This window comes from Ceratotherium simum, chromosome 2, assembly GCF_057802395.1.
Source record: "Ceratotherium simum simum isolate JZ-2026a chromosome 2, ASM5780239v1, whole genome shotgun sequence".
Lineage (NCBI taxonomy): Eukaryota > Metazoa > Chordata > Mammalia > Perissodactyla > Rhinocerotidae > Ceratotherium > Ceratotherium simum.
The window spans coordinates 41,930,355-41,957,971 of NC_141901.1; the positions used below are offsets into that span (position 1 = coordinate 41,930,355).

The 27,617-nt window shown below is 42.9% G+C and overlaps 1 protein-coding gene across 5 annotated transcripts in view; it reads left to right on the plus strand.

Moving 5' to 3' along the window:
• Window positions 1–5,761: 5,761 nt before the first annotated feature.
• ADAR (adenosine deaminase RNA specific) overlaps window positions 5,762–27,617 on the plus strand; it is a 42,326-nt gene continuing 20,470 nt past the window's right edge. For 2 of the 5 annotated variants that reach the window (XM_014791914.2, XM_004436114.3), the window contains exon 1: window positions 22,861–23,065. In XM_014791914.2, the coding sequence (XP_014647400.1) occupies window positions 23,051–23,065 (15 nt within the window). In that variant the 5' untranslated portion in view covers window positions 22,861–23,050. Of the gene's footprint in view, window positions 5,784–5,811; window positions 5,882–22,860; window positions 23,066–27,617 lie in introns of those variants that run through there. The other 3 variants (XM_087442428.1, XM_087442422.1, XM_014791918.2) reach the window with 3 other exon arrangements.

The window sequence follows — 27,617 nt, forward strand, 5'->3', positions numbered from 1 at the left end:
AGGGCCGGCCCCATGGCTTAGCGGTTAAGTGTGCGTGCTCTGCTGCTGGCGGCCCGGGTTCGGATCCCGGGCGCGCACTGACACACCGCTTCTCTGGCCATGCTAAGGCCGTGTCCCACATACAGCAACTAGAAGGATGTGCAGCTATGACATACAACTATCTACTGGGGCTTTGGGAGGAAAATAAATAAATAAATTAATTAATTAATTAAAAAATAAATAAATAAATAAATACATTTCACAACTTAATGAGAATAGTATATATCAGAACTTGTGGGATATGAAAAGTAGTGCTTAAAAGGAAATTTATACCTTACATGCTTTTTATAGAAGGGAGGAAAAGGCTGAAAACTAATGAACTAAGCATATAACTTAAGAAGTAGAAAACAAATAACAGAACAAATGCAAAGCATGTGAGAAGAATAAGAGCAGAAATAGAAAGTGAACTAAAAAACGAAGATAAAATAGAAAAAAATCAACAGGGCCAAAAGTTCGTTCTTTGAAAAGACCAACAAAATAAACAAACTTCAGCAATGATTTTTATCTAAGGAAAAAGAATAGAAGTCATAGATAATTTATCAGTTGGTTTTCACTATAATATGCTATGGTAACTAAGAAAATCCCAAATCTCAGCATTTATTTTTTGCTTGCTGTACATGTTGACTACAGATCCACTGCTAGATTCTCCTCCACATATTTTCTCCATTCTGGGATCCCCAATTAAGGACATCCCATTCTTGGAAGAGGGAGAAGAGCAAGAGAGCTAGTGGAAACACACACAGTATCTTTTAAAGTTTCTGCTCGGATGTGATGTCATTGTGACCAAACCCACTGTCAGTTGGGCAGGTATGCATATTCCTCACACAAGAGGCACTTTAAATCACATGGCAATAGTTGTGAATGTATAGTCCTCTTACAAGAAGGGGAGAAAATATTTGGGGAACAATAATACAATCTACCACGAGTAACATTATAAATGAAAAAGGAAGAATAACTACAAATACAGCAGAGATTAAGAAAATAAGAGAATACTATCAACAACTTGATGTAAATACATTTAAAATATTAGATGAAATGGAAAAAATTCATAGAAAATATTACTTTTTTGTGTGTGTGAGGAAGATCAGCCCTGAGCTAACATCCGTGCTAATCCTCCTCTTTTTGCTGAGGAAGACCAGCTCTGAGCTAACATCTACTGCCAATCCTCCTCCTTTTCTTTCCCCCAAGGCCCCAGTAGATAGTTGTATGTCATAGTTGCACATCCTTCTAGTTGCTGTATGTGGGACGCAGCCTCAGCAGGGCCGGAGAAGTGGTGTGTCGGTGCGGACCCAGGATCCGAACCCAGGCCGCCAGTAGCAGAGTGCGCACACTTAACCACTAAGCCACGGGGCCAGCCCGAAAATATTACTTATTGAACTGACTCAAGGAGAAATAAGATACCTGAATAGTCCCATAAATATTAAAGGAATGAAAGCAGTATTTAAAAATCTTCTCACAAAGAAAATACCCAACCTAGACAGTTTTATAGGTGAGCTCTACTAAAACTCAAAGGGAAAGATCATTCCAATCTTATTCAAATTCCTCCAAAGGATATACAAATAGAGGGAATACTCCTGATATCATTCTGTGAGCCTTGAAACCCAAACTGATGAAGACGAATAAGAAAGAAAAATCACAAGTCCATGTTGTTCATTAATACAAATGCAAAAATCCTACACAGAATATAAGCTGAGGACAGTAGCATACAAAATTGATAATACTTTATGGTCAAAGAATGCAAGGATAATTTAATATTACAAAATCTATAAATTTCATTCATCATATTAACATTAAAAGGAGAGACAAATTATATTATCATCTCAATAGATGTAGAAAAACTTCAATTAAATTTAATATCCAAGATAAAAAAACTTCCAGTAAACTAAGAATAAAAGGAAGCTTCTTTAATCTGACAAAGGGAATTTACAAAAAGCCTACTAAAATATCATTCTAAATTTATTTACCAAAAAAAAAAAATCTACAAAAATAATTCTAAATTTCCTTTCCAAAAATCAGGATCAAGTCAAGAGTGCTCAAGTCAAGAATGTCAAGAAAATATCACTACTAACATTGTACTGGAGGGCCTAACCAGCATAATACTTAAGAAAAATAAAAGGCAATAAGGGCTAAACAGGATAGGGAAAAAACTGGCATTATTTTCAGATAATGATTGTTTACATAGAAAATCCAAAAGAATCAATAGACAAATTATTAGAAAGAATAACACAAATTGTTAGACTCAAAGACAAATTATTGTATCAGCAAGATGGCTGGACACAATATCAATGTACAAAGCCCAAATTATTGCTACACCAGCAACAAACAATTACAAAGCATAATTTTCAAAGGTATCATTTACAGTGGCAACAAAAACTACAAAGTATCTAGGAATAAACCCAACAAAAGATATGCAAGATCTGGACATAGAAAATAATAAACCTTTACTGAAAGACATTAATGAAGACCTAGTAAAAAGAGAGCTATCCCTTGTTCATGAATTGAAAGACTCAGAATCACAAAGATGTCAATTCTCTCCAAATTGATCTATATATTCAATGCAGTGCCAATTAAAATCCCACACACAAAAACAGATTGTGTATGTGTGTATGCAACTTCAGAAGCTTGTTCTAAAATAGGTATGGAAAAAGAAAAGACCAAGAATAAACAAGACAGAAGATAAAGAAGAAGAATAAGGAAGATTTTCCCTACCAAATAATCAAGAACTTTTATAAAGCTATGGTATTAAACAGTGTGGTGCTGGCACTAAGATAGACAAATCATCCAGTGGAAAAGAAGAGACAGCTCAGAAATAGACCCATACATAAATGGAACGTTGATATATGACCAAGTTGGCATGATGGATCAATTGGGAAAGGTGGGGCTAGTCAACAAACAAATCTGGAAAAAAACGTCATTTGTATGTAAAAAAGTAAAATTGGATCCCTACCTGACACCATAAACAAAAGTAAATTCCAGAAAGAATAAGGATTTAAAAGTCAAAAGCAAAACTAAATGTTTTTAGAAGTAAGTTAATACATATTAGAGTAGGAAAAAAAAAACAGATCTATAAATTCAAAGTTAAGAACATCTATTTATCAAAATAGAAAGTGAAAAGCCAAGCCACATATGAGAGAAGAAATTTGCAACACATATAACTGACAAAGAATTGGTGTTCAGAGTATACAAAGAATTTAACAAACAATCCACCAAAAAAAATGGGCAAAAGACAGGAACTGACTATGATAAAAATGAGCCAAGGATGGCCTCTGTATATTGGCGCTTAGGTTGTTTATTTCCTCACAGCAGGCTGGACCTATAAGCTGAAAAGCCCGCTGGTACCAAACTCAAATTTTTACACATCCAGTTATCTTAGAGCCCAAGTAAGCAGATTTTTAGCCATTTAGAACTGCGTGCCTGCTTTGCGTACTTCATGACACTGCACCCGACACCTGCTCATCATAAATAAGATAAACCCTGTGCTTATAAAGACCCCAAGCTGCTGCTGTCCTTTGGAGCTTTCTGATCCAGAGATTTCCTGCTGGACTGCTGAGCAACGTCACCTAAACATCTGGGAATATCCTTGCCTTCTCTCCTTCTGGATGCCCCCCACCCCGCTGTCCCCTGCAATAGTCTCTGGATTGTCTATGGGGGACTTTCCTCACTGCAAATCTGTCAAAGTTCACCCAAATAAAGCTTGTGTGTGCTACTGCCACCTCGTGGTCATATCTTTTTCCTTGATCTGCCTTGAAATCCCTTGAACACTGACCTTTCACAAAAAAGGAACTGCAGATGGCTGATAAATGTAGAAGAGATGCTTAACCTCAGAGATATGCTAATAACACCGGGATAAGACACTATTTAACTCCCGTTTCATTGCCAAAAATCAAAAAGTTTGAAGTGTTAGAAGAGATATGGATGCTGGAAGGAGTGTAAACTGGGATAACTACTTTGAATAAATATCTGGCACTATCATATAAAGTTTAACACCGACCTACCAAGACCCATCAATTCCACTCTTAGGTAAATATACCCAAGAGAAATACTTATACGGAAGCACCAAAAGGCAATGCTCACAGCAGCACTGTTGGAAACAGCAAAAAACTAGAAATTGCATAAATGCTCAGCAGCTGAAGAATGGATAAATAAATTATGATACACTCAAATAACTGATTGTTATGTAGCAGTGCAAATGATACTGAATCTCTTAATCTCAAGTTCGTGTGCCTGATAAGCAGTATACCAATCGCTGATCCATCGGTGCTTGGAGATGGAGAAATGTTTTATTAGAATTGGCCAAAACAAGAAGACGGGAGGATGAGTTCTCTCAAATCCGCCTTAACAAGAGAAGAAAGCAGGGGATTTTATAGAGTTTAGGGGATTGGCAGGAGGAGTTTCAGAGAAACAAAGGGGTAATCTTTCACTCCAGAGAAGCCTTTGGGCAATCTGACTTCTGGGCATCAGCTGGGGGCTGGTCATCCCAGTGATTGCAACCTCCCCAAAGGGGTTCTCTTTCTTCTGCAAACCAGTTCATAAATCCTGGTGACCCCCGAGTCACCCCTCAGGTTAAAGAAGAAAACAGCAAATTGACAAGATTCATCTATGTCTGTGTTGAGAACAAGGTCAAAAGGCAATCATGTTCTTATTGAATATCTACAGTAACCCTTAGGTACCCAGCTTCAAAAATGAATGAAATGCAACTTCACTCAACAGGAAGGATGAATACTAGTGCTATGGTCTGAATGACTGTGTGCCCTGAGAATTCACATGTTGAAATCCTAATGCTCAATGTGGGAGTATTAAGAGGTGGGGCCTTTGAGTGATGCTTATTAGGTCATGAGGGTGGAGCCCTCATGAATGGGATTGGTGTTCTTATAAAAGAGACCCACAGAGATTCCCTAGCTCCTGTTGCCGTATAAGGAGAAGTCTGCCACCATGAAGAGGGCCAGTACTGGACCATGCTGGCACCCTGACTTCCAACCTCCAGAACTCTGAGAAATAAATTTCTGTTGTTTATAAATCTGTGGTATTTTGTTAGAGCAGCCTGAATGGACTAAGACACTTAGTAACATGTTTGTGAAAATAAAAGTCCAGAACACTAGATGAAAATTCAAAGACACCAAAAAAGCTAATAAAAATATATTGCTTAATAATGCATATAAATGTGAAAAAAAATCAATGTAAGAGTTTTTTAAACACAAATCAGGATGGTTACTTATGAGGGGGAGCCAGTAGTAAAGGAGGGGACTACTTATAAGTAAGTGAAAGTTATTGGTAATATTTTAGTTCTTGGCTTGGGGTGGTGAGGCAGCAAGTTAAAGGGGGTGTTCAATATATCATTTTTAAAATAAATTAGTTTAACTTAAACGAGCCATCGAAGGACTACTAATTATAGTGTACTATTAACTAATTATGTGTACTTGAGGTCCTTTTTAAAAAAATTTTTACAAAAAGATAGTACCCACATACCATCTCAGGCCTTCCAGCCCAACTACGTTAAGAGTATCTGAGGCGTTTCATCAAGGCCATGAGCAAAAATGCAGCATCCCAAACCGAAGTACCTACTCCCCACCGTGCCCACAACAACGCCATTAACAGATCAGTAAAAAACCCAAGGAAGGCAGAGCCACAAAAACCTAATCTAACTAGGACGCAAACAAAAGAGGAATCACGTGGTGCTCCCTCCCACGCTCGGCGCGCCAGTGATGTCACCAATCCGCGACGGGGCCATTGATTCCCGACTGAAGGTAGAGAGGGCTACGTGGTGGGGGAGGGCGGGGGGAGGGTCCCGGCGGCAGTGGCAGCCTCTGGTGTCGGGCTGTGTCCCGGAGAATTACGAGACCCGGTAAGAGGCTGTCTCCTTCTCCGCCATCACCTTCCCGGGCCGGAACGCCCGGCTCGCGCCGCCTCTCCAGTCTTGGGCGCTGGTGGAAGGGGGAGCGCGGGGGCGCCCCGGTGGGCTCTGAGGGGGGCCGCAGGGCCAGGTGGGGATGCTGGTGGCGGGGCTCAGCGGCCGGGCTCGGCAGCCTTGCGGGGACGCGGGCGCCGGGGCCCGTGTGCTGGCATGCGTGTGTGTGCGCGGGTGTGGGCGGCAGAGGCTGCGCACGGATGCTCTGGCGCTCGTGCCAGCCGGGGCCGAACAGCTGGGTACCCAAGCCCCTTGTTTCCCTCTCGCCAACTCCCTCGCCGCAAAGTGTGACTGGAGAGCGAGGCGCCTGGGACTCCTCCAGGTCGGCTCCCTCTCGCCCTAACTACATCGGCCCGCGTCTCATCCCTGGGATGGTATCGCCGCCCTTGGAGTGCCTTACCGGGGAAAGGCGTAGGCGTCAGCCCTGGAGAGCCCAGTGCGGGGTCACGGTCGCCGCGCTCTGGCTCGGTCTGGCCTGGTGCAGGAGGCCTAGTTGCGTCACCTCCCCTTTCTTCATCTGCTTGGCTTGATTCTTGGGCCCCACTAGAGGGTAAGCCTGCCTCAGGTGTTCCGTGTTGGTGTCAGAGTTTGGGAAACTTGCCTTTCAAAAAGGGATCCCTGTCATTGGATTTTATGTGCAGTGTGGGGGCGTCCCAGCGCGCGGTTAGCTGAGGGAGCAGAGTCTAAGCTGCTAAGGGAGGAGACTTGCACGGAGGCCTACACAGTGGCTGTTGCCGGAGAGGGAGGCCGGATTGCTAGAACAGGTCCTTGGGAGCAGACAACGCAGGAGCATCAAATTGTCGAGCAAATGTGTGTGATGATGCCAACTTCTTTATTTACCAAAGAACGCTTGTTCCCATCGTTTCAAAGATCCTGAAGTATCTTTTTCATGATTTCATTATTTAACAAACAGTAGAGTGCTTGCTGTTCTGGAGGCAGGGGAATAGAGTGCAAAGGGGGCGTGAACTTTGGAGTCAGGTCTGCCCTTTACTAGTTGTGTGACATTGACTGAGTTATTTAACCTCTCTACTCCTACTTTGTCTTGTCTACAAAAGGAGGATAATTATATCTACCTTGCAGAGTTGTTGTCAGAATTTGAAGTGTCTAGCTATTATTAGTAAGGGCACAGCACCCAGGCACTCGAACTTGCTCCCTTGCTGAAGGTTTCCCATTGGTACAGCTGCTTGAGAAGCAGGGGAACTTTTTGCTGTTTTGCGTGTTTGTTATCCTGCCAGATATGATAAAGCAGACTTGGGGAGGGGGGTCTCAAAACCCATAATCTCTCTACTATAGACCTCATAAAATTTTAGAACTGGAAAGAGGTTAAGGCCTCACTTGATTCTGTTAATTCTAGCTTCTCTTTATTGAGCACTTTCTGTGTGCCTGACACTGTACCAGGCACTTTACATATGCTAATTTATTTGATCCCTCCAGCAACCCAGTGCAGTAAGTAGGTATTATCCCCATTTTACAAATGTGAAAGGTGAGTCTTGGCCAGGATCCTAACACTAGTTAATGGCAGACCTGGAACTTGAACCCAGGCCCTCAGGCTTTGTGGGGTTTTTGGTCTTGTTATTTCTCAGTGGCTGGAGTCCTGACAATGTGAACCTGGTGTAGTAGGGGAAAGGAGGCATAAGCAGAGTCTGGAGGGCCAGTATTTGCTGCAAGAATAACATCTCAAATTGTCCAGTGATAAATTATCTTTTATTTTACACTTTACCCAGCATTGTCCAGATGTGAACCCAAGATTTGGCCTTTTCATCCAGAGAAAAAGGAAAGGCTCATGGGCACAGAGTGCTGGGATTGTGGGCACACAGTAGGTGTTTGGTAAATGCCTGTGGAAAGAAGAAAAAATCTTGAAGTATTGTTACTTCTGCCAGAAAGAGACCTGTTGGTTAATACACAAAGGCTCCCTTAAACTGGCTATTTTTATACTATACCACAGTGTAATATGAGCATCTTTCTGATTATTGGATTTACAGATTTGTAGCTGTGTTTCAGACCAAGATTGGTGTTATTATCTGTGACCAACTGATTAGAGTTTTCAAATATGTGACCAACAGGATCTGAGCTTTGGGGCTTCTGTAGTGATCTCTTGAGATATAGCAGTTTCTTTTGCTTTAACATCTGTTTGACTTGGACCATAATGGGTTCAGCTGTCTGAGTTAAGTTTTCTGGAGAACAGTGGATGATTGTTTGGTATCAGGGATAAGGAGTTCAGAATATTAATTTTGTCGCAAAATTAAATATTTGGGAAAGATCTGTGACTGATGTGCATTAATGTGGCAATAGTAAACTGGTTTTAAACATGATATTCTTGGTGGTTTTGATCAGCTATTCTGTGTTGGTTGTCTGTTCGAAGATGATTTACAGCTGTATAGTGGATTATTAGAGTGGATTATTATATAAACTCAAGGTTCATATGATCCACCTGTGTAGACTGTGACTTACACACGCATGCTCAGTTCCTCCACCCGAGGAGCTGTCGTTGCTGCTTCTATACCCTCTCAGATGCCTTCAAGCCACCTATTTCATCATCTTTATCCAACTTAATGAGAGAAACCCTCTGACATAATCTATCCTCCCTTTACCTCTATACCCCACCACCTCTACACACACAGTGAAGCTCTTTCCCAAAAAGAGGATCTGTTAATCTAGTTGCAAATGGCGGAAACCTAATATAAATTAACCTAAGCAATAAAGAGTTTTCCCTCCCTTTGATCATTTAACTAGGAAGTCCAAAGATGAGCTTCAGGTATGGCTGGATTGTGAGGCTGAAGTGATGCCATGAGGACTCTCTCAGCTCTGCCTTTCTCTGCTTCTTTTTATTTATTGGCCTCATTCTCTCCTGCTGTTTTCTCTACAACTACTGAAAAAGCTGACTACTGGCAGCCCCAAGCCTGTGACCTTACAGCTGTCTTCTAGCATTGTAATCACTGTGGACAAGGAGACAGATACCATGATTGGACAGGTCTGTGTCACAGGCTCACTCCTGGGATGAAGGAGTAAACTGCCCCTCCATAACCACGTGGGATGGGAAAGTACAGAGGTACTAGGCAGGCAAAAACAGCAGATGACTACCACAAGTGCATGTATGTGTATGCATGTGCATTCATATCCCACTTCTTTGAGGCCCTTCCAGAGCCTTCCAACTGGAATGAATCCACCTGGTTTTGTTTGTCCGTCACACATCGTTATTCTGTGGTGGCATCGGTCATGGGCTCTCTGTCTCTTCCACACCTTTGCATCTGCTGTTTGGGTTGCCCTTCCCACTTGCTTCATCTGACTGACTTCCTTTGGATTTGGGTCATGCTTCTCCTCCTAGAAGCCTTCCTTGACTCCATCAATGAGTTAGGTACCCCTTCTCTCTGCTCACATAAACACCCAAGCACAGCCCTATTGTGGATTTGATTTCTGGTTGATAATTGTTTACTGGTGGGTTCTCCACTAGACTGAGTCCCTTGAGGACAGAGGGGCTCTTTGCCTTGTATTCCTTGCCTCCCACCCTTAGCTGGCATTATTTTTTTTCATAGCACTTACAACCAGTTGACATTGTATCTTTGTTTGTTGCCTGTCTCTCCTCACTAGAACATCACCTTCATGAAAATAATGAGGAAAGGAATTTTTGTTTTGTTTACTACTGTATCTCAGGGCCTAGAACAGTGCCTGGCACATAGTGTGTGCTTAATAAATGTTTATTAAATGAATGAATGAAAATCTGCCCACAGGGAGAAAATGCTGGCATCGTGTTGATGAGGATTCCAATCTGCGTGATAGATACAGTTCTCACTGTAAATGTCTGTAAACTCGAGTACTGTGGGTCCATCCCAGAAAGGCAGAACCTCTCTCCCAATGTGCATCTGAACCTGCGGAAGCCAAGGGTCAGGCTCCAAGGAGAAGCCACCTGGAAATTCCACCCCATGAGATGTTGCACTCCCCTCAAACCTTTCTGAACTATGATAGGTTGTATATTAAGGCTTTTTCCATAGTTTGAGTCTTTTTTCCTTAGAGTATTTATTTTTAAAACATTTACTTTGAGCCCTGACAGTGTGCCAGGCACTGTTCTAAGCCCTTTATAAATAACAACACATTCTTTGACTGGAGTTCTGGGCTCTAGGGTTTTGAACTTTAAATTTTTTTTTTCTTTTTAAATACCAAAATACTCAAGAAAGGCTAAAAAAAATCCAAATTAGAACATTATAAAAGAAATGAGACCCCTCTCCATTCAGCTCATCTCACCCTCCAGAGGTAGAGCTACTAATAATAACTCGCTGTATGACTCCTTCCTGACTTTTCTTAGGATTTTACAATCGTAGCTATGAAATAAAATACACTATATGTATATCTCGTCGTCGTCGTTTGGTTTTGACCCCAGTGCAGCCATGTTCCTCATGCTGATCTGCACCTGGCCTTTTCCCTCGCTGTCTTCAAGGTGCTTCTGCTGCACCTAGCACTGCTCCCCCGGGCAAAGCTGCCCTGCCTCAGGGTGTGCGGTGGAGCCGGATCGGGGACCAGCGGCCCAGAGCACACTCTGTCCATCAGGACAGGGGTTGCTTAAGTGCTGGTCTTCACCCGGATCTGAGGCCCCCGCAGGGCACATGCATCTTTCTGGCTATTGTTGTGCCTTATCTTCCGGGAACCCTACCCGTGCCACATCCACCCGCCAACAAAATAAAGGAGGGGAATACCCTTTGTTTCTTCTTTTAACACAAAAAAGTGGTTCTCATACCAATAGAGACTTGAAGTAAGAAGGCTGCTGTTTAACGCCACACTTTACCACCAACATCCATGCCCCACTTTCACCCAGCCCCAACGCCCCCTTGTAGTGCTTAGTCCTGATTTGCTTCCTAAAAAGTGAGTACCGGTTTACACTGCAATGCCGTACCATTTGCTGTGCCTCTGTCTCACTCTGCCCGCTCCAAGACTGGGTATTTTAACAAAAAAGAAAATCTTAGCTAAATTGAAAAATGTTATCTTGTTTTAATTTGCATTTTTTGTTACGATTAAGTTTGAACTCTCTTTGCATTTGCTTATTAACCATTTTTATTTTCACTTTTTAAATTCTCAGTTAATATTTTGTCTGTTCACTTATTATGTTTTTAAAATAAATTATGCAAATTCTCTAAAAATAATTTGATAATATGCTCATTATAAAAAACAAACAAAAAACTTTATTTGCTGTGAATATTTTTCCAATTTGTTTGCCATCTAATTTTTGCTTTATCATTAAACATATAAAACCTAACTCTGCATTTTTCTGTAGACAAATTTTGTCCTTTTTTATTTCTTCCTTTGTAAGCTTTAAAATGTTTTTTCCTCACTCTGTGGTTTGCTTTTTTGACGTACTACTTTAAAAAGCTAATATTCAGTTTTATTTCAGATTTTAACAAAATATTTCATGAAAATATTGTGTAAGGTTTTAAATAAAACCAATTTGAATTAGATAAAGGTCTATGTTTTGTTTTAAAGATGTTTACATTAGCGTATCTATCATATATTATTCCCTTTTAAAATAATTTATCAGAATATCAAAGCTTGCGCCACAAAACTGAGATTCAAATATATGTTTAGTTCTCATAATTTTCATATTCTTAGCACTTCCGTAAATTGCTGCATGAATCTGTTTATCTGTGGCAGTTGATCTGGTTTAAAGAAGCACTCTGGTTCTGCTAAGAGCTGTAGCCAAGATGCTGAATTAGCCTCTTCCAGTTCCCTTATCCTACTGTTACCCTAAGACTCTTGTTTACTGAGATATAATTATATATAATAAACAGCACATATTTTATGTATACCATTCAATGAATTTTGACAAATATGTATACCTATTTAACCACCATCCAAATCAAGGAAATAAAACATTTCCGTCACCCCAGAAAGTTCTCTCATGCACCTTTCCAGTCACCACTATCCCCAAAGGCCACCACTGTTCTGATGTTTGTCACTATAGATTAGTTTTGCCTGTTCTAAAATTTCATGTAAATGGAATTATACAATATGTACTTTTGTGTGTGGCTTCCTTCAGTGAGATTCAATCATGTTGCGTGTGTCAGTATCCACTATATGAATATATATCAATTGTTTATTCATTCATCAGTTGATGGACATGTGGGTTGTTTCTAGTTTGGGGCTATTAAGAATAAAGCTTTATGAACATTCTTTCTCTTTTCTTCTTTTTTTATTGTGGTCAAAAGCACCCAACGTGACATTACCATCTTAACCAATTTTAAGTGTATAATTCAGTAGTGTTACATATATTCACATTGTGAAACATCTCTAGAACTTTTTCATCTTGCAAATCTGAAACTCTGTACCCATTAAACAACAACTCCCCCTTTCCCCGTCTCCCTACCCCTGGTTCTATGAACATTCTTGTATAAGTCTTTTTGTGGCCATATCTTTTCACTTTCCTTGGTCAATACCCAAGAGTATAATTGCTAGGTCATAGGGTAGTTGTATGTTTAGCCTTAGAAGAAACTGCCAGTTTTTCAAAATGGTTGCGCCATTTTACATTCCCTCCAACAGTGTATGAGAGAGTTCTAGATGCTCCATATCCTCACCAACATTAGATATGGTGAGTTTTTTTCATTTTAGCCATTCTGAGAGCTGTGAAGTGTATCTCATTGTGGTTTTATCACATCATATTTTAATCACTTATTTACATGGCTGTTTCCATTACTAGATTGTGAGTTTCTTAAGGGCAGGGTTCATGCAATACGTCTTTATCTTTTTGTTTTTAGTAAATTTTTTCCTATTTTGGGGATGTTAGATGCTTTATTATAGAAAACTTGAAAATTGTAGAAAACTATTAAAATGAGTGAAATCACTGATAACCCTACTTCCCAGACATCATCATTAATATTTTGGTGTCTTGCATGCAATGCCATGATGGTTAGCCCACAGATAGGGCAGTTCCCAGGTTGGGTGATTCGGCAGCTCAGCAGTGTCCCAGCCCCCCACTCTGCCATCCTCAGGTCATCACTTATTCACAGCAGGGAACCTTTGTCGCAGAAGAGCCCCTGGCAGACTTCTTTTTTTGGCCAGACTTTTTTTGTTGGCCAGAGTTGTATCACATATATTACTGGCCAGAGAAATGGAATCGCCGAGACAGAGTTATTAGACTAATCACAATCCTCCCTCTGGGTCTGGAGAGGGAGCCTGGCTTTCTCAGAGGAAAGTGGGCAGAATCAGGGCTCTCTCAGAAAGGAAGGCATAATTCTAGGGCAGGTGGTCAGCAGGATCTGCACTTAGGCATATTGTTTTTCAAAGATGAAACTGTTCTCTATTTTCAATTTTATGTTCTTTCTGCTTATTATGAGCAAGACATCTTCCATGACATTAACTCTGTAAATACCACTTTTATGTGTTATATAATTATGACTGCACCAGAATCTACTTGACCATGTCGCCAGTTTTGGACATCAAAGCTGTTTTCAGTTTTTTGCTGTTGTAAACAATGCTGTAGTGAACATAAATTTTTGTAGTAGGTTTTAAATTATCTTCCTCGAGGGAGATCTTTATGATTCTATTAATTACATTTATTAATAATAACTATGTAGCAATAGGATTACATTACTAATAATAATGATTGTTGACTGTTAAATGAGGTTATGAACATATTTAAGCCTTCTGGGGCTGGCCCTGTGGCATAGTGGTTAAGTTCGGCGCATTCCACTTTAGCAGCCTGGGTTCGCCGGTTCGGATCCCGAGCGTGGACCTAAACCACTCATCAGCCATGCTGTGGCAGTGACCCACATATAAAATAGAGGAAGATGGGCAACAGGTGTTAGCTCAGGGCTAATCTTCCTCAGCAAAAAAAAAAATCTTCAGACACACATTGCCCAGTTGCTTTGTAAAAAACTTGAACCCATCAGTTTGGTCTTACCACCAGTATAGTGGAGTGCCTATTTCTCCTCCTCATTTTTTCCTTTTCTTGCTCCTCTTTCTTTCATTCAATCATTAATGTATATTCATTTGACAAATACTTGTTGAGTACCTTCTATAGCCATTGTGCTGGGCCATGGGGGTACAAGACTCGTACTGCTCAGGAGAGACAGACATCATGGTTAATCAAATGATCATGCAAATGTGCAACTACAACTAGTGGTAAGGATTATGAAGAAAGCTTCCTAGGTTTACATGCCCTCTACCCTCCGGGATAGGGACAGGACTGGAGGAGAAAACTGTGTGTTGGCTTTTTCGAGGCTGCAAGGGTGCTCTGTGGCTGTTGGGCAAACAGGATGGAAGGTGCCTTTTGTAGTCTGGTTAGGGTAGGCTTGGCCAGGGTGTAGGGGCCTACTGCAGACCTTGTTATGGACTTGGGCCTTTATCCAAAGAGCAATAGGTAGCCGCTAAAGGGTTTAAAAAGGGAGATGGTGGTGACCTAACCATATTTGAAAACATTTTAAGGGGACCAGAATGAATTCCTATAGTCCAAAATTAGATTGTGAAGGTAGCCTTGGAGTCCCCAAATAGCACTGAGTAATCTCATTTTTTTAATTGTTAGTTTTATGAGTGAAAATGTAAATCTTATTACATTCTCATGTCTTGAATTATTAGTGTGATTGAATATTTTCCCAAATGTTCAACAGGCATTTGTACTTCCTTTTTCGTGAATTGCTGTTCTGTCCCCTGTGGTTTTGGTGGGGGCAGCTTAGTGTAATGGCCAGGCAGACCCGCTCTGGAGCCAGAGTGCCAGAATCTGAATCCTGGCTCTGCCAAGTCCTGGCTACGTTGCCTTGAACAACCTCTACTGCTTTGGTCTGCCTCAGTTTCCTCTTCTGTAACATGGGGGCAGTAATAGTGTACCTCTCTCATAAGGTGGTTCTGAGGATTAAAAGAGAAACTATAGGGGCCAGTTAAGTGCTTGTGCTCCACTGCTGGCGGCCCGGGTTCAGATCCCGGGCATGCACTGACACACCGCTCATCAAGCCATGCTGTGGCAGTGTCCCATATAAAGTGGAGGAAGATGGGCATGGATGTTAGCTCAGGGCCAGTCTTCCTCAGCAAAAAGAGGAGGATTAGCAGATGTTAGCTCAGGGCTGATCTTCCTCACACACACGCACACACACACTAAATAAATATTTAAAATATAGTATATTTAAAAAAAAAAGATAAACTACAATGCTGGCCTATATGAGCACTGTGTCTGTATGTGCTGTCTTATCTAAGTGTATGTGCTTTATATGTACATATATACATGTGAACTCTGTCTTGCATGTGTGTTGTAGCTGTGATTCCGTCTGTTTTCATTTTTGTATTAATATATTTTTTTAAACTTTTTACTATGAACATTTTCAAACATTACATCGCTTTTTTGAGTACAAAAATTTATCTGCAGTGAACAGATGTCAGTCTTCTCCTTTGTGGTGTCTTCCATCGCTGTGAAACAAGTCAAGTCATACGCACTGACTTTGTTTTTTAGTGTTTTTATCTAAGATACTTTATATTAATTCTTTAATCCATTTGTGATTTATTTTGGTTTATTAATATAAAGTAAGGCTCTAACTAGATTTTTTTTTTTTTCCCAAAAGCCAACCAATTGGCGAGCTCCGTCTGTTGATTAACCCTTCTTCCCTCACTGCTGCTTTTGGCTCCCTATCATGCATTGGATCCACGCACACATGAGGGTCTATTTAGGGGAATGTGGTTCTGCTCTGTTAGTCTGTAGCTCCATTCTTGTATTATACCAATACTGCCTTGATTTAATTAGTGTAGCTGTCTTCTTTTTAAAAACATTTTGGCCATTCTTGCCTGCTTGTTCTTGCACTTGAACTTTAGATTAATCATTTTGTCAGGTACCCACTGCTTACTGCCCCTAAGCTCATTAGAATTTGCAGTAAACTGTTACATAATTTGACACTAATTAGCATTTATAAGCTATTCAGCCATCGCATTTGGGGCTGGTGTATCCTATTTAAGAGTATATTCCTCAGCAGAATTTTGTACTTTTCCATATGTAAACTCTTCACATTTCTTAAGATTATTCCTAGATGTTTCTCTTTTTTTTAATGTTTTATTTGCTGTTAAGAATATCGTATTTTGGGCCGGCCCCGTGGCTTAGCGTTTAAGTGCGCGCGCTCTGCTGCTGGCGGCCCGGATTCGGATCCCGGGCGCGCACCAAGGAACCGCTTCTCTGGCCATGCTGAGGCCGTGTCCCACATACAGCAACTAGAAGGATGTGCAACCATGACATACAACTATGTACTGGGGCTTTGGGGGAAAAATAAATTAATTAATTAAAAAAAAAAGGATATCGTATTTTTCTGCTACGTATAAGGAAGTTGTGTTTTGTATATTTCTCCTATATCCAGCCATATTCCTTGACTGATATTGGTTCTAAGAGTTTTTCAGTTAATCTTCTTGAGTCAACTAGGGTTTTGATATTATCTGCAAATAATCTGTTTTTCTTTACTTTTTAAATAGTTTATCTCATATTTCTGTTTTGTGTTATAAAATATACTAGAATTTCCAAAACCATATTAAATACCAGATTTCTTTGATTCTAAGACCACTGAGCATAAGAACATGCTATCAATTTAATAATAGCTTTTAGGGCCGGCCCTGTGGCTTGGTGGTTAAGTGCGCGCGCTGCAATGCTGGCGGCCCGGGTTCGGATCCCGGGTGCACATCGAGGCGCCACTTCTCCGTCCATCCTGAGGCCGAGTCCCACATGCCGCAACTAGAAGGATGTGCAGCTATGACATACAACTATCTGCTGGGGCTTTGGGGGGAAAAAATAAAATAAATAAAATCTTTAAAAAAAAAAAATAAAAAATAATAATAATAATAATAATAGCTTTTGGGGCCTACTATATGAAATGTACATGCATATTGTAATTCACATTCTAATATCAGAAATGTTAGGAGTGCATCTCAGAATTGAGGAAATAAGATAATAGTGGGAACGATGGCCTCCTTATTTTATTTCTCATTTTAGTGGGAATGCCTAACTATTTTGTTTTAAATATGATATTGGCTGTTGGTTTGTGATAGACAGCCTTTGTCATGTTAAAGAAATATCACTTTTTGTCAAATAAAACAAAAACCTCTAATTCTGCTGGCCAGTAATGAGAAGGCTGTACTGTTCCGTTTAGGTAAAAAGTGGAAATTGTCACTGTGCACATGTCGTCAATGACAGCTGGTCTGTTTCAGCCTCTTTCCGATGATAGCCACAAATGCAGAAATCCCTGGCTGCAGAGCAAGGTCTGTGCTAGTACTTGGAGCTCCCTGGTTTGCACTGCCTGTCAAGGATGCTATATTAGTTTCCTAGAGCTGCAGTAACAAATTACCACAAATTTGGTAGCTTAAAAGAACAGCAGTTGATTCTCTCACACTTCCCTGGAGGCCAGAAATCTGAAATCAGTATCACCCAGCTAAAATTGAGGTGTCGCAGCCTGTGCTCCCTCCAGAGGCTCTAGGCAGGAATCGTGCCTTGCTGCTTCCAGCTTCTGGTGACTGCCCGCATTGCTTGACTTGTGGCTGCATCACTCGTGTCTCCAAATCTCTCTCTGCCCTGTCTTCACACACCTCCTCTGTGTGTGTAGATGGAAGTTTTTGTGAACTTACGCTGAAGGAAACGCTTTTGAAGACGTGTTAGGAATAGCAAAGCCTTATTCATTCCCTTTGGAAAGAAAACTGTAGACACCTGGAAATGGCTCTAGATCAGTTCCCAGAAAATCAGTCCACTGAAAGTTCTACAAGAGCCTCTCAACCTCACACCCTCCCTCTGTCCCCCAGGCTTCTCCTCAGTCTCAGCCCTACAGCAACAGGGAGCTGGGCAGAGTACATTTCCTCTAAGACTATTACGAAGACAAAATAAAAACTGGTCAATTAGACTAGAGAGCTTAAAGAAAAAAGTAAAGTCAGCATATCGGTTGTTGACTAAATTGGTTATTCAGGGAATTAGCCATTTGGCAAACTGGCTTTCTGCAGCTGGCTACTGGTGAAAGTGGCCTCCTCCCCCAGGAAGCACTGCAGACCTCGGGGCAGAGGCTGTACTTCCAGACTGCCTAGAACAGGACTGCACTTGTCACTTCTGTTTCCTACAAGCTGTGGAGATGGGGACATTGCTCTTGCAGGAAGCTGGGACTAAGCCAAGCCACTCATAGGCTGGGTCATAGGGAAGAAGAGGAAGAGAAGGCAAGAGGGAGTGAGAGGTCCCCCCTGTGGACTGTGACTCAGTGGAAGCCAGATGTGGGCCAGTAGCTGAACCTTTCTGTGCCACACTAGAAGTCAGTCAGGTGCCATGTGCCAGACCAGTCTAGCATAGGAGTGGCAGTTTAAGGGTGTCAGGACTTAATGCATAAAACCACAAGTTGTATAGGGTCATCTTGTAGGGTTGTTATAAGACTAAACGTACATTAACTGTTTAAACTTACATAAAATATTCAGCACAGGCCTGTTAGCCATTGTTATTAGTATTGTCTTGACGTTATTACTAATATTATATCTTTAATATATGGTAATACCTACTATCTCAATGCCTGGTGCCTATAGAGAGTTGATAAGTAACCACTTTTCTTCTTTCGTTTACTGGATAACTTTGATTGGGTACAGGCACTTATCTGCTTTTGGAGACCTCTCTTTCTTCTGTGGGTACCTGAGGCATCTTTTGCTTTCTTGTGACTTCAAAAGCCAGTCTAGTCATTAACATCAACAGAATATACATCAGCATAAATACAGCTGCGGAGCGCCAGTCACCCAGTTGGGCAACTCACTATTCTGTCTACAGAAAGCCTTACAGGTCATCAAAGCAAGTGGGCTTATTGTGTGAAGACCCTGAGAATTTTGAAAATTATGTTGCAGTAGCTGTTTGGAATAAAACAGTAGCTGTAATGGAATAAAAAAACTGAATGATAAAGAAGAGAAACAGTAACAAAAAAAGGAGGGCAATAAATTTGTGCCTAGCGACTCTATGAATTGCTTATTATGTATTTCCTAGGAGTTAAGATAAGAACATGAGTTTATTTATGTGCGAATCCTATTCTAAAATAATGCCCTAGTACTTAAAAATGACTCAGTAATTTATTCCTTTTTTTGATAATATGTTGCCAGTGAAGTAGCGTACATTCACAGGCGGTACATTGCTGTTGCAGTATCACTGTAAGAGCAAATGTTGAAGGAGTTTGCAGACATCTGCTTTACAGTGGGGAGATAGCTGATCCAATTGGATGTAGCCCATATGTGCAGGAAAGTCTGGTTATAGGAAATTATAGACTAAAAAGACTGTTGTTGTCAATATGCATCCCTGCACGCAGTAAGGTTAAACAGAAGACCCACAACAAGCCAAATTAATCATTACAAAGCCAGACTAACAGTTATTTAAAACAGTTATTTAAAAAGCAAGAGTAGCAGGGATTCGAAACTAAAACCAACGCGGTAGCCCAGATGATAAGGTGTCCTTCTCCGTAACTGGGGAAGTCCAGGCCCCTGAAGGCACGTATGAGCCGAAGTTGAGTGAGGGGCTTTTTTATGAATACCTAATTTTAGATTGGAATTCTTAATCATTTAGGCGGTGTTAGCAAGTAGCCCTGGGTGGTATGTACCCAGGAGGACTTGCCTTTGGGGTTACTTCACAGCCGGACAGCAGACGCTCACAGGCCCCCAGGGAGGTGAGCGCCCTGCATTAGGAGAGGCGTGCCTGGGCGTCCACGGTGCCTTTGTGCACAGGGAAAACACGGGAAGGGTAGGCACCAGTGAAGTATCAATGGAGGATTAGGGATAATTTTGACTGTGTTTGCTTGTCTGTATTTTCTGAAATGTGCTGCAGTCAACCTGTTACTTTTGGCTAATTTTGTAAAGAGCATCATCCAACTTGTCAAGTCCCCACAATAGAACAGCACAGAGATTTACGTCACCACCTCACAACCTTGTGGGAGCTGAAACAATACTGAGGGGAGGAGGTGAGACCGTTATGAATAAGACTGGCTGCAGTTACTTGAGCTGCTCAGATTAAATGGCGAGAGCAGCTGTTCTTCTGTCAAGGCATAAACTGACCCTCTGTTTAGGAAACAAATTTCCCCCTCCTGCTTCACCACCGCGTCCTATGTTAGATTCAAAGGGATGGAGGCGGCAGCGGTGCAGCTTCCCCTGAACAATAGTTGTGATTAAGACTTTTCTGGACCATTCTTGTAGAAGGGTTACATTTCTTTGGGATTTTTTAGCCCAAAGGCGAGAAAGCAGAGGTAAGACATAACTCATTTTACTGAAATGGAAAATAGAACACAGGAAGACAGGCTGGAATTGCTGCTGGGAGGGTTTGTTGTTGTTTTTAACCTTTTAAAATTGTGAAGTATAGCACGTACATAGAGAAACATGCATAAAGCGCAGGGTATAACTTCATGAATTATTGGAAAGCCACCATATATGTAGACACCACCCAAGTCAAGAACTAGGACATCACCAGCACCCAGAACGTTCCTTCTCAGTCAAAAGTCCCTCCTTCCTCCTAGAGGTAACCACCATCCTATCTTTTATGCAGTACATACTATGGTTTAGTTTTGCCTGGTTTTGGACTTTATGTAAGTGGAAGCATATAGTATATATATGGCTTCTTTCACTCAATATCATGTCTAGAGAATTACCCACCTTGTTGCATGTGGTTTTAGTTCTTTCATTTTTGTTGCTGTATAGTATTCCATCATAGGCACATGCCACTATTTATCCATTTTACTTTGGATGGACATTTGTGTTGTTTCCAGTTTGGGAGCTATTACAAATAAGGCAACTATGCACTTCTTGTACATGTATCCAGGTCTAGGAGTAGAGTTGCTGAATTGTGGGGTGTGTATGTTCATACCTTTCCTAAACAATGACAGACTGGTTTCCTGTGATGACTAGGAGCTGCTCTGCATCCTTTCTCCCACCTGGTCTGATCAGGTGGTTAATGTTGCCTGTCTGGTGGATGGGCAGTAACTCACTGTGGCTTTACTGTGCCTTTCCCTGATGTGATGAGATGGTGCACCATTTCATATGTTTACTGATATTTTTAATTTCCTCTTGTGAAGTTTCTGTGCACTGTTTCGCCCATTGTTTTTCCTACTGAGCAGTCTATTATTCAGTCAACTAACCCACCTTCTGAAGTTCACTCTGCAGGGGATATGGGATGTATAACACATGCTCCCTGCCCTGAGGAAAAAAGGTTACAGCTCTAAAGGCAGATATATAAACAAGTAATTCATAATACTGCGATGATTGTTGAAGCATGCATGTTGCCCACCAGGCTGCCTATTAGCTGAAGGACGGGGCTCTTACTCACGTCATGTCCTCAGTGCTTAACACCATATCTGGCACATTTAGGTGCTTAGTAAAGTTGTGTTAAATGATCGAATGAGGCGTTTTCAGAGGATGGTGCAAGTGCTCTAGTAGGGGTAAGTGCCGTGTAATGGAGAAGCACAAAATAAGGAACCACAAATCGCACACACACACACACACACCCCCGCCCTACCCAAGAGTGAGGCAAGGCTTCCCTAGGGAGTAATGTTTGAAGCAGATCTTGAAAGGCTGTTTCATGAGAAGCCGTGGAGGAAGTACGTTCTAGGCCAAGGAATAGAAAGTACAGAGGCACAGAAGAGAGAAAGAGCACAGCCTACACTAGAAATGTGAAATGGGGGGCCGGCCGGGTGGCGCAAGCGGTTAAGTGCACGCGCTCCGCTGCGGCGGCCCGGGGTTCACCGGGTCGGATCCCGGCGCGCACAGATGCACTGCTTGTCAAGCCATGCTGTGGCGGCATCCCATATAAGGCATCCCATATAAAGCGGAGGAAGATGGGCAAGGATGTTAGCCCAGGGCCAGTCTTCCTCAGCAAAAAGAGGAGGATTGGCAGATGTTAGCTCAGGGCTGATCTCACACAAAAAAGAAATGTGAAATGGGGAAGAATGGAATGAGAGGACAGTGGAGACAGGGCCTCAGCTGGCGATGATGCTGTGAAGGGACTGCCTTCTAACTCTCCTAAGCAGTGAGGATAAAATTGAGATTAAACACAGAAAGAGATTTCTCACAGGGGAGGGGGAAGGGGGGCTACTGAGCACTAGAATTCACCTAAAGAATCTTTTCCTAGTTATCTTGGACAAAGTAGAGCAGATATATAAGCCTGATCATGAAATCAATTGAATATTTTCCCTCTAAATAACAAAAGTTATCTTTTGGAAAGTCGTGGCATAACTTGAGTGAGTACAGAGTGGTGACGAAGGGTGAGCTTTCCTAGTCAGAGCTGGACTTAGCAGCAGTGGGGCAGGGCCTTAGTCAAGCCTCAGTTTCCAAGTCTGTAATTTGAGAATAATGCTGACCAGGTAGAGCTGTTGTGAAGATTAAGGAGATAATGCATATAAAGGACTTAACCCTTGCCTGGATGGACAAATGGATGATGTAGATCCTAAATTGTTCAGATGCTGTTCTCATCGTCTTGCTTTTTGCTGGCTGTTATGGGTTCCCCGTCAGTTTATAATATGCTAGGACTATGAATACATAGTCCTCTGTGGGATGTTAGTCATTTGAAGAGATCTGCACCCCCACCCCACCCGCTTTCCACATTAGACACACGGTCAGTTAGGTCAGTTAGTGCGGAAGGCAGGTAGAGGACAGAGCCTCGGCTGTTCCTCCAGTGCCTGGCCTCGTCCGCAGGGTCTTTGTTTTCCTTTTGCTCTATCCCATGTATTCCTGAGAGGGCTGTGTGAGGGGAATTAGCAGCTTGGTGTTTATAGCTGTTTTCCTAAAGAAAGAGTATCTTACCCGGTTCTCATGCAAGGAAAGGATTAGACTTGTGATCGGCCTGAAACCAGACAGCTCCTGTGCGCTTGGCCCAAACCCCTCCCCTCGGCGGGCCGAACTTTCCAAAGGGGAAGTCGTTCGGAAGAAACGAAAGTGAAATTGAACCGGAGCCATTTCGCAGCCCAGCTCGCCCGCCCGCCCGCCCGGCCCCGGCGTTTCCTGTGCCGAATCCAGAGGCCCCCCCTTGTGTCGGGAGCAGAATCCAGAGGCGCCCCTTGTGTTGGGAGCAGCGAGCAGGAGCGGGAGGCCGGGCCCACCGCGGGGAGGGGCCCCCCTGGGGAGGGTCGTGCTGCCAGCGTGGGCGGGCGTGCGGGCGCCGGGACATGCCTCCAGGGCGCCATGGACCCGAGGCAGGTAAGCCGGCCGGGCCTCCGAGCCACCGGCCACCGAGAACTTGCTCGCCTTGGGCTCATCTTAAACGTCACTTGCGCTCGTGTTTTAGTCCGCGACATATGCGTTGTGAGTGAGAGAGAGAGAGTGTGTTTTCTTGCCAAGAAAATTGCTGTTCTAGGAATTTGTATCATGCTAATTAATTCTGCAGTGTTGAGCAATGCGTGGAAGAGGGCTGTGGGGGAAAACGCACCCCCGTCTGAGGAGCAAGGCCTGGGCCTCCGTCAAGGCCTTTCTGCTAGGACCCCATATCTTGCGCCCCCCCCCCCTCGTTAGCTCCACTTAGACAATGTTGTTTTTTAGCAGTCTCCTCTCTGCATCCTTTCCACTTTCTGAGGGCTTTTGGAAATGAAACATAGCCCTTCTTAACCTGTGGAGAAAGTTGATAGCAGCTTTATTCATCATTGCTAAAAACTGGAAAAAAACAAATGTCCTTCAACAGGTGATTAGATGAACAAACTGAGATACATCCTCATAATGGAGTATTGCTCTGGCAAAAAAAAAATGGAAGGAGCGACTGAGACATGCAACAACATGGATGACCCTCAAGTGCATATGCTGAGCAAAAGAGGCTAGACTCAAACGACGTGTACTGTATGAGCCCATTTATATGACATTCTGGAAAAAACAAGCTAGAGGGACAGAAAACAGATAGGTAGTTGCCAGGGGCTGGGTGTGGGGGAAGGAGTTGACTGCAAAATGCGTGAGAAAACTTTTTGGGAAAATGGAAATGTTCTGTGTCTTAATCACGGTGATTGTTATAAGGCTAAATGTGCTTCGGCTTTATGTAGTCAAAACATAGAATTATACACTAAAAAAGGTAAATTTTACCTAGGTACACATATATATGTCCCTTTTTTGAAAGGAATAGGGACACCTGACTTGAGGGAAAAGCATTTCTTCACGCATACCAATATATTATATGATGGAGCCCATGTGCTAAAGGTACTCATCTCTTGATCCTAAATGTATGAGACTAAAGTGAAATTTTGCAGGGCAGTGAATGTTAAATGGCTTATTACATAGTTTGCATAGTAAACAGACATGATGTGGGCTAGTGGAGATGTTGAGGGATTTAAACTGGTCACCATGGGGCAGTCGCCGGCTTTCCTCCTCCAACTCGATTCAGTGGCTCTCCCAGTGGCTGTTCTCAAGTGCTGGTTTGGCTTGGCTTGGCTTTTAGGGGACTTAAGGGGGTATAAAGAAGAAATTAATAATCTCCCTCTAATCTTTCTGTGGAATAACTATTAACAAATTCATGTATCCTTTCCTTCTTTATTTTCTCTGTGTTCATTCTAGCATGCGCACACAGGCACATATCCATGGGTTTCTTCTTTTGTTTACAAAAAAGGGATTATAGTATATGGTTCCTCTCCAACTTGCTTTTTTTGTTGTTTAACATTATATCATTCCTAAATTCTCTCCAGGTGAATACAAATAGATTGTAACACATTTTTTTAAAAAACTGTGAGTACTGTTCCATAGCATGAATGTGTCATGATTTATTTGACTGTTGATGGACATTCAAATATTTTGCAGATTCACGGCCCAAGTAGTAGCAGTTTAAATCTAGAAAGCATTTAGCTAGAAACTGACTTGAACCACTTTGAAACAAAGTTCTTTTACCATGGTCACTCTAAGGGCCAATCAGAAAACCCCAGCAGCCCCCTACTTCGGGGCTGTAAACTGAGCACTCACCCTCTGTACACATATGCACCTCGCCCCTAGCGATATGCTGGGGGCAGGGGGTGTGTGCCGCCAGAGGAGCAAGAAAAGAGATGGGATTGTGTGTCTCAGGGTGTCTTGTTCATGCAGTCGTTAATTCAACAAATGTTGGTTCAGGATCAGCTTTGTGCCAGGTGCTGTCTTAGGTGCTGGGAATGCAAAGATAACTGAAGCATAGTCCTTGTCTCCCGGGAGCCCACTGTGGAGTCGACTGCAGCCCCCCGTCAATACTACATGGGGAATATTGGGAATGGAGAGTTGAGTGTAATTTCTGGGGCACCTAATATTGTTAATCGCCTTTCAGATACACTACAGACTACGTGTGCCATTAAAAAAAATCAGTAGCTATGATATGGTAAAGTTGGCGGTGTAACAAGTGCTGAATGGGAGGAGTTCAGGGAGAGGAAAGTCCCGTGGGCCGGGAGAGGTGGGCGTCCGAGTCTCCTGAAGAAGGTGGCATTTAAGGAGATCTGTAAGGAAAGGGTGAGAGTTGTAACAGGTGGCAGTAGAGGGAGATGCAGGCACATGGATTGGGATGTGGAGGGATGGAAAGATTAGAGGCTCTTGTGCTAGCCCAGGTGAGAGTAATGAGGGGCTGGAACTAGAAGAAGACACATTCAAGAGAAAATAACAGAGAGGTAGACAAGATAGGACTTGGCAAGTCCTTAAATGTGGGAGCCAAAGGAGGAAGGCAGGTAGGCAGCAAAGAAGACTCGGGTTTCTAGCCTTAATAACTAAGAGGAGGAGGATGCCATTAACAGTAATAAGAACAGCAGGAGACTGGGTTGAGGGGAAAGATTAATTTGGTCCAGAATTTGTGGTATTTGAGGTAACGGCAGGATGTCTAAGTGGACAGGTTGTCTAGGCATTTGGAAACTCAGGTCTTAAATGCTTCAGCACAAGGTGGTGGCTGGAGATAACAGATTTGAACACTGTTTCTTAAGAGCCCTAGTTTGGGTTGGGGGAGTGGATGAAATCAACCTGGGGAAGGAAGAAGAGGTCCTTAGACAAAAGCCTGGGGACTGATTATAGGTAAGGGGTGAAAGAAGGAGACAGGGGCAGACAGAAGAAAAAGAGGTGAGAGGAGACCTTTGGTGCTGTGTCACCAAACCCTGGGAGGAGAATTTTTAAAGAAGAGAGCCCACTCCACAGTGAGCCAATGTGTGTTTGTTGAACCACATTGACCACTGAACAGCAATGAAAACCTAACTGAAGTTCAAGAGGAGAATTTATTTGACCCCATTAGCGTGAGTCGGTGTCCTTCTCCAGCCCCATTTGGAAGCTTTGGAACAGGAAAAGGGACAGTGGGCCGTGGGTGAACTGACCATGAGATCCAGGCTGAATGAGGAGGGGTGTGAAGCCAGATGGGGAAGGATTGGGAGCGGCCGACCCGCAGCTGCAGTGGGGTCACATGAGCTGCAGGTCCCACAAGGGTAAGGAGGGGGAGTTGTAGAAACAGGGAAGTTGCCATCGCAAAGGAAAGAGCAGGAGTCTGCAAACTGCAGCCCCCAGGCCAAGTGTAGCACTCCACCTGTTGTTGTAAATGAAGTTTTATGTACTGTGTGGCTGCTTTTGTGCTACAACTGAAGACCCATCTGGCCCTTTACAGAAAAAGTTTACTGACCCCTGGAAAAGAGTTTCAAGGGTTTGAGGTTTGGTAGTGGCCACGGCTAGGGTAACAGTGAAATTGAATGAGGAGCTGGGCAAGCCACTCTTGTGGCTGAAAGGTGGAGGTGGCTGTCATTGGGAGAGACAGTGAGCAACTCCCCAGCCAGGATACAATGATTCTGATTAGCAAGAGTGGGGGATGGGGTGGGGAGGTGGAGGAGGAGGCTGAAGTTACTGAAGAAAGGGGCACAGCTGCCTGCAGATCCCTGTAGCCATCAGGAGAATCAGACAAGGGGGATGGAAGCCTGAGGAAACACTGTTCCTAGATGTTGCCCCCCGCCAAGTCGGCGAGCCCCAGGGAAAGGTAGCAAGGTATTTACTGACAGCCCCCTCCCTGGGTCCCATAAGTGCCCCCTGCCTCCACCCAGCTCCAGTGAATAGCACCAGGGAGAGAGAAGGAGCACTGCTCTGTATGGGGGAGAGAAGGGTCACAAGTGCTCAGTGTTCTGACAAATGCGTGGCAGTATGTGAGAATATAGGATAGCCTGTGCCCTGCTGCACAGGGTTCTCAAGGATGTGCAGTGGCAGCAGCTATTAGGAGGTAGCTAAGGGAGTGTGGGAGGAATAGACCCTGCCAGCTGCGCACATGCAGGTGAGCCTGGGTGGTTTGGGCAAAGGTGCCTGCTGTCCCCTCTGAGCCTGGACACCACACTGAAGTATGGGAATGACGTGCTTTTTTCCTAAGGAAACTATCAGCTCCCCTAAAACCAAATTCTGGGCCTCCGGAGATGGCAGTGGCAAGCAGATGAACCTGTGAGGTCCTTTGCCCTTCCCCAGCAGGGAGACGTCCTCTGTTACAGCCGAGGAGGACTGGGTTCCAGTTCATCCAACCCACTGACAGTTTTCTCTTTGTTCCAATCATCCAAATGATAGGTTTTAGAGACAAGGGAGCTGTGTGGTGGTCCATTCCCTGGTCCCCTGGCTCCCTTGGCATTTTTAAGTTATTCTTCTGGTTTTGTTTGTTTTTAAAACAAAACATTTATTTGTTTTTCTGATTTTAAAAGGGTAGTTTTTTTAGTAAGTGGAAAGATTCATTCGCAACTCCCTAAAATTTTGTCTGAGGGAAAAGAATGAGTTAGGTTGCTGGAGAAGCTCTGGTGAGGTGTCAGAGCCCCCGTGTGCT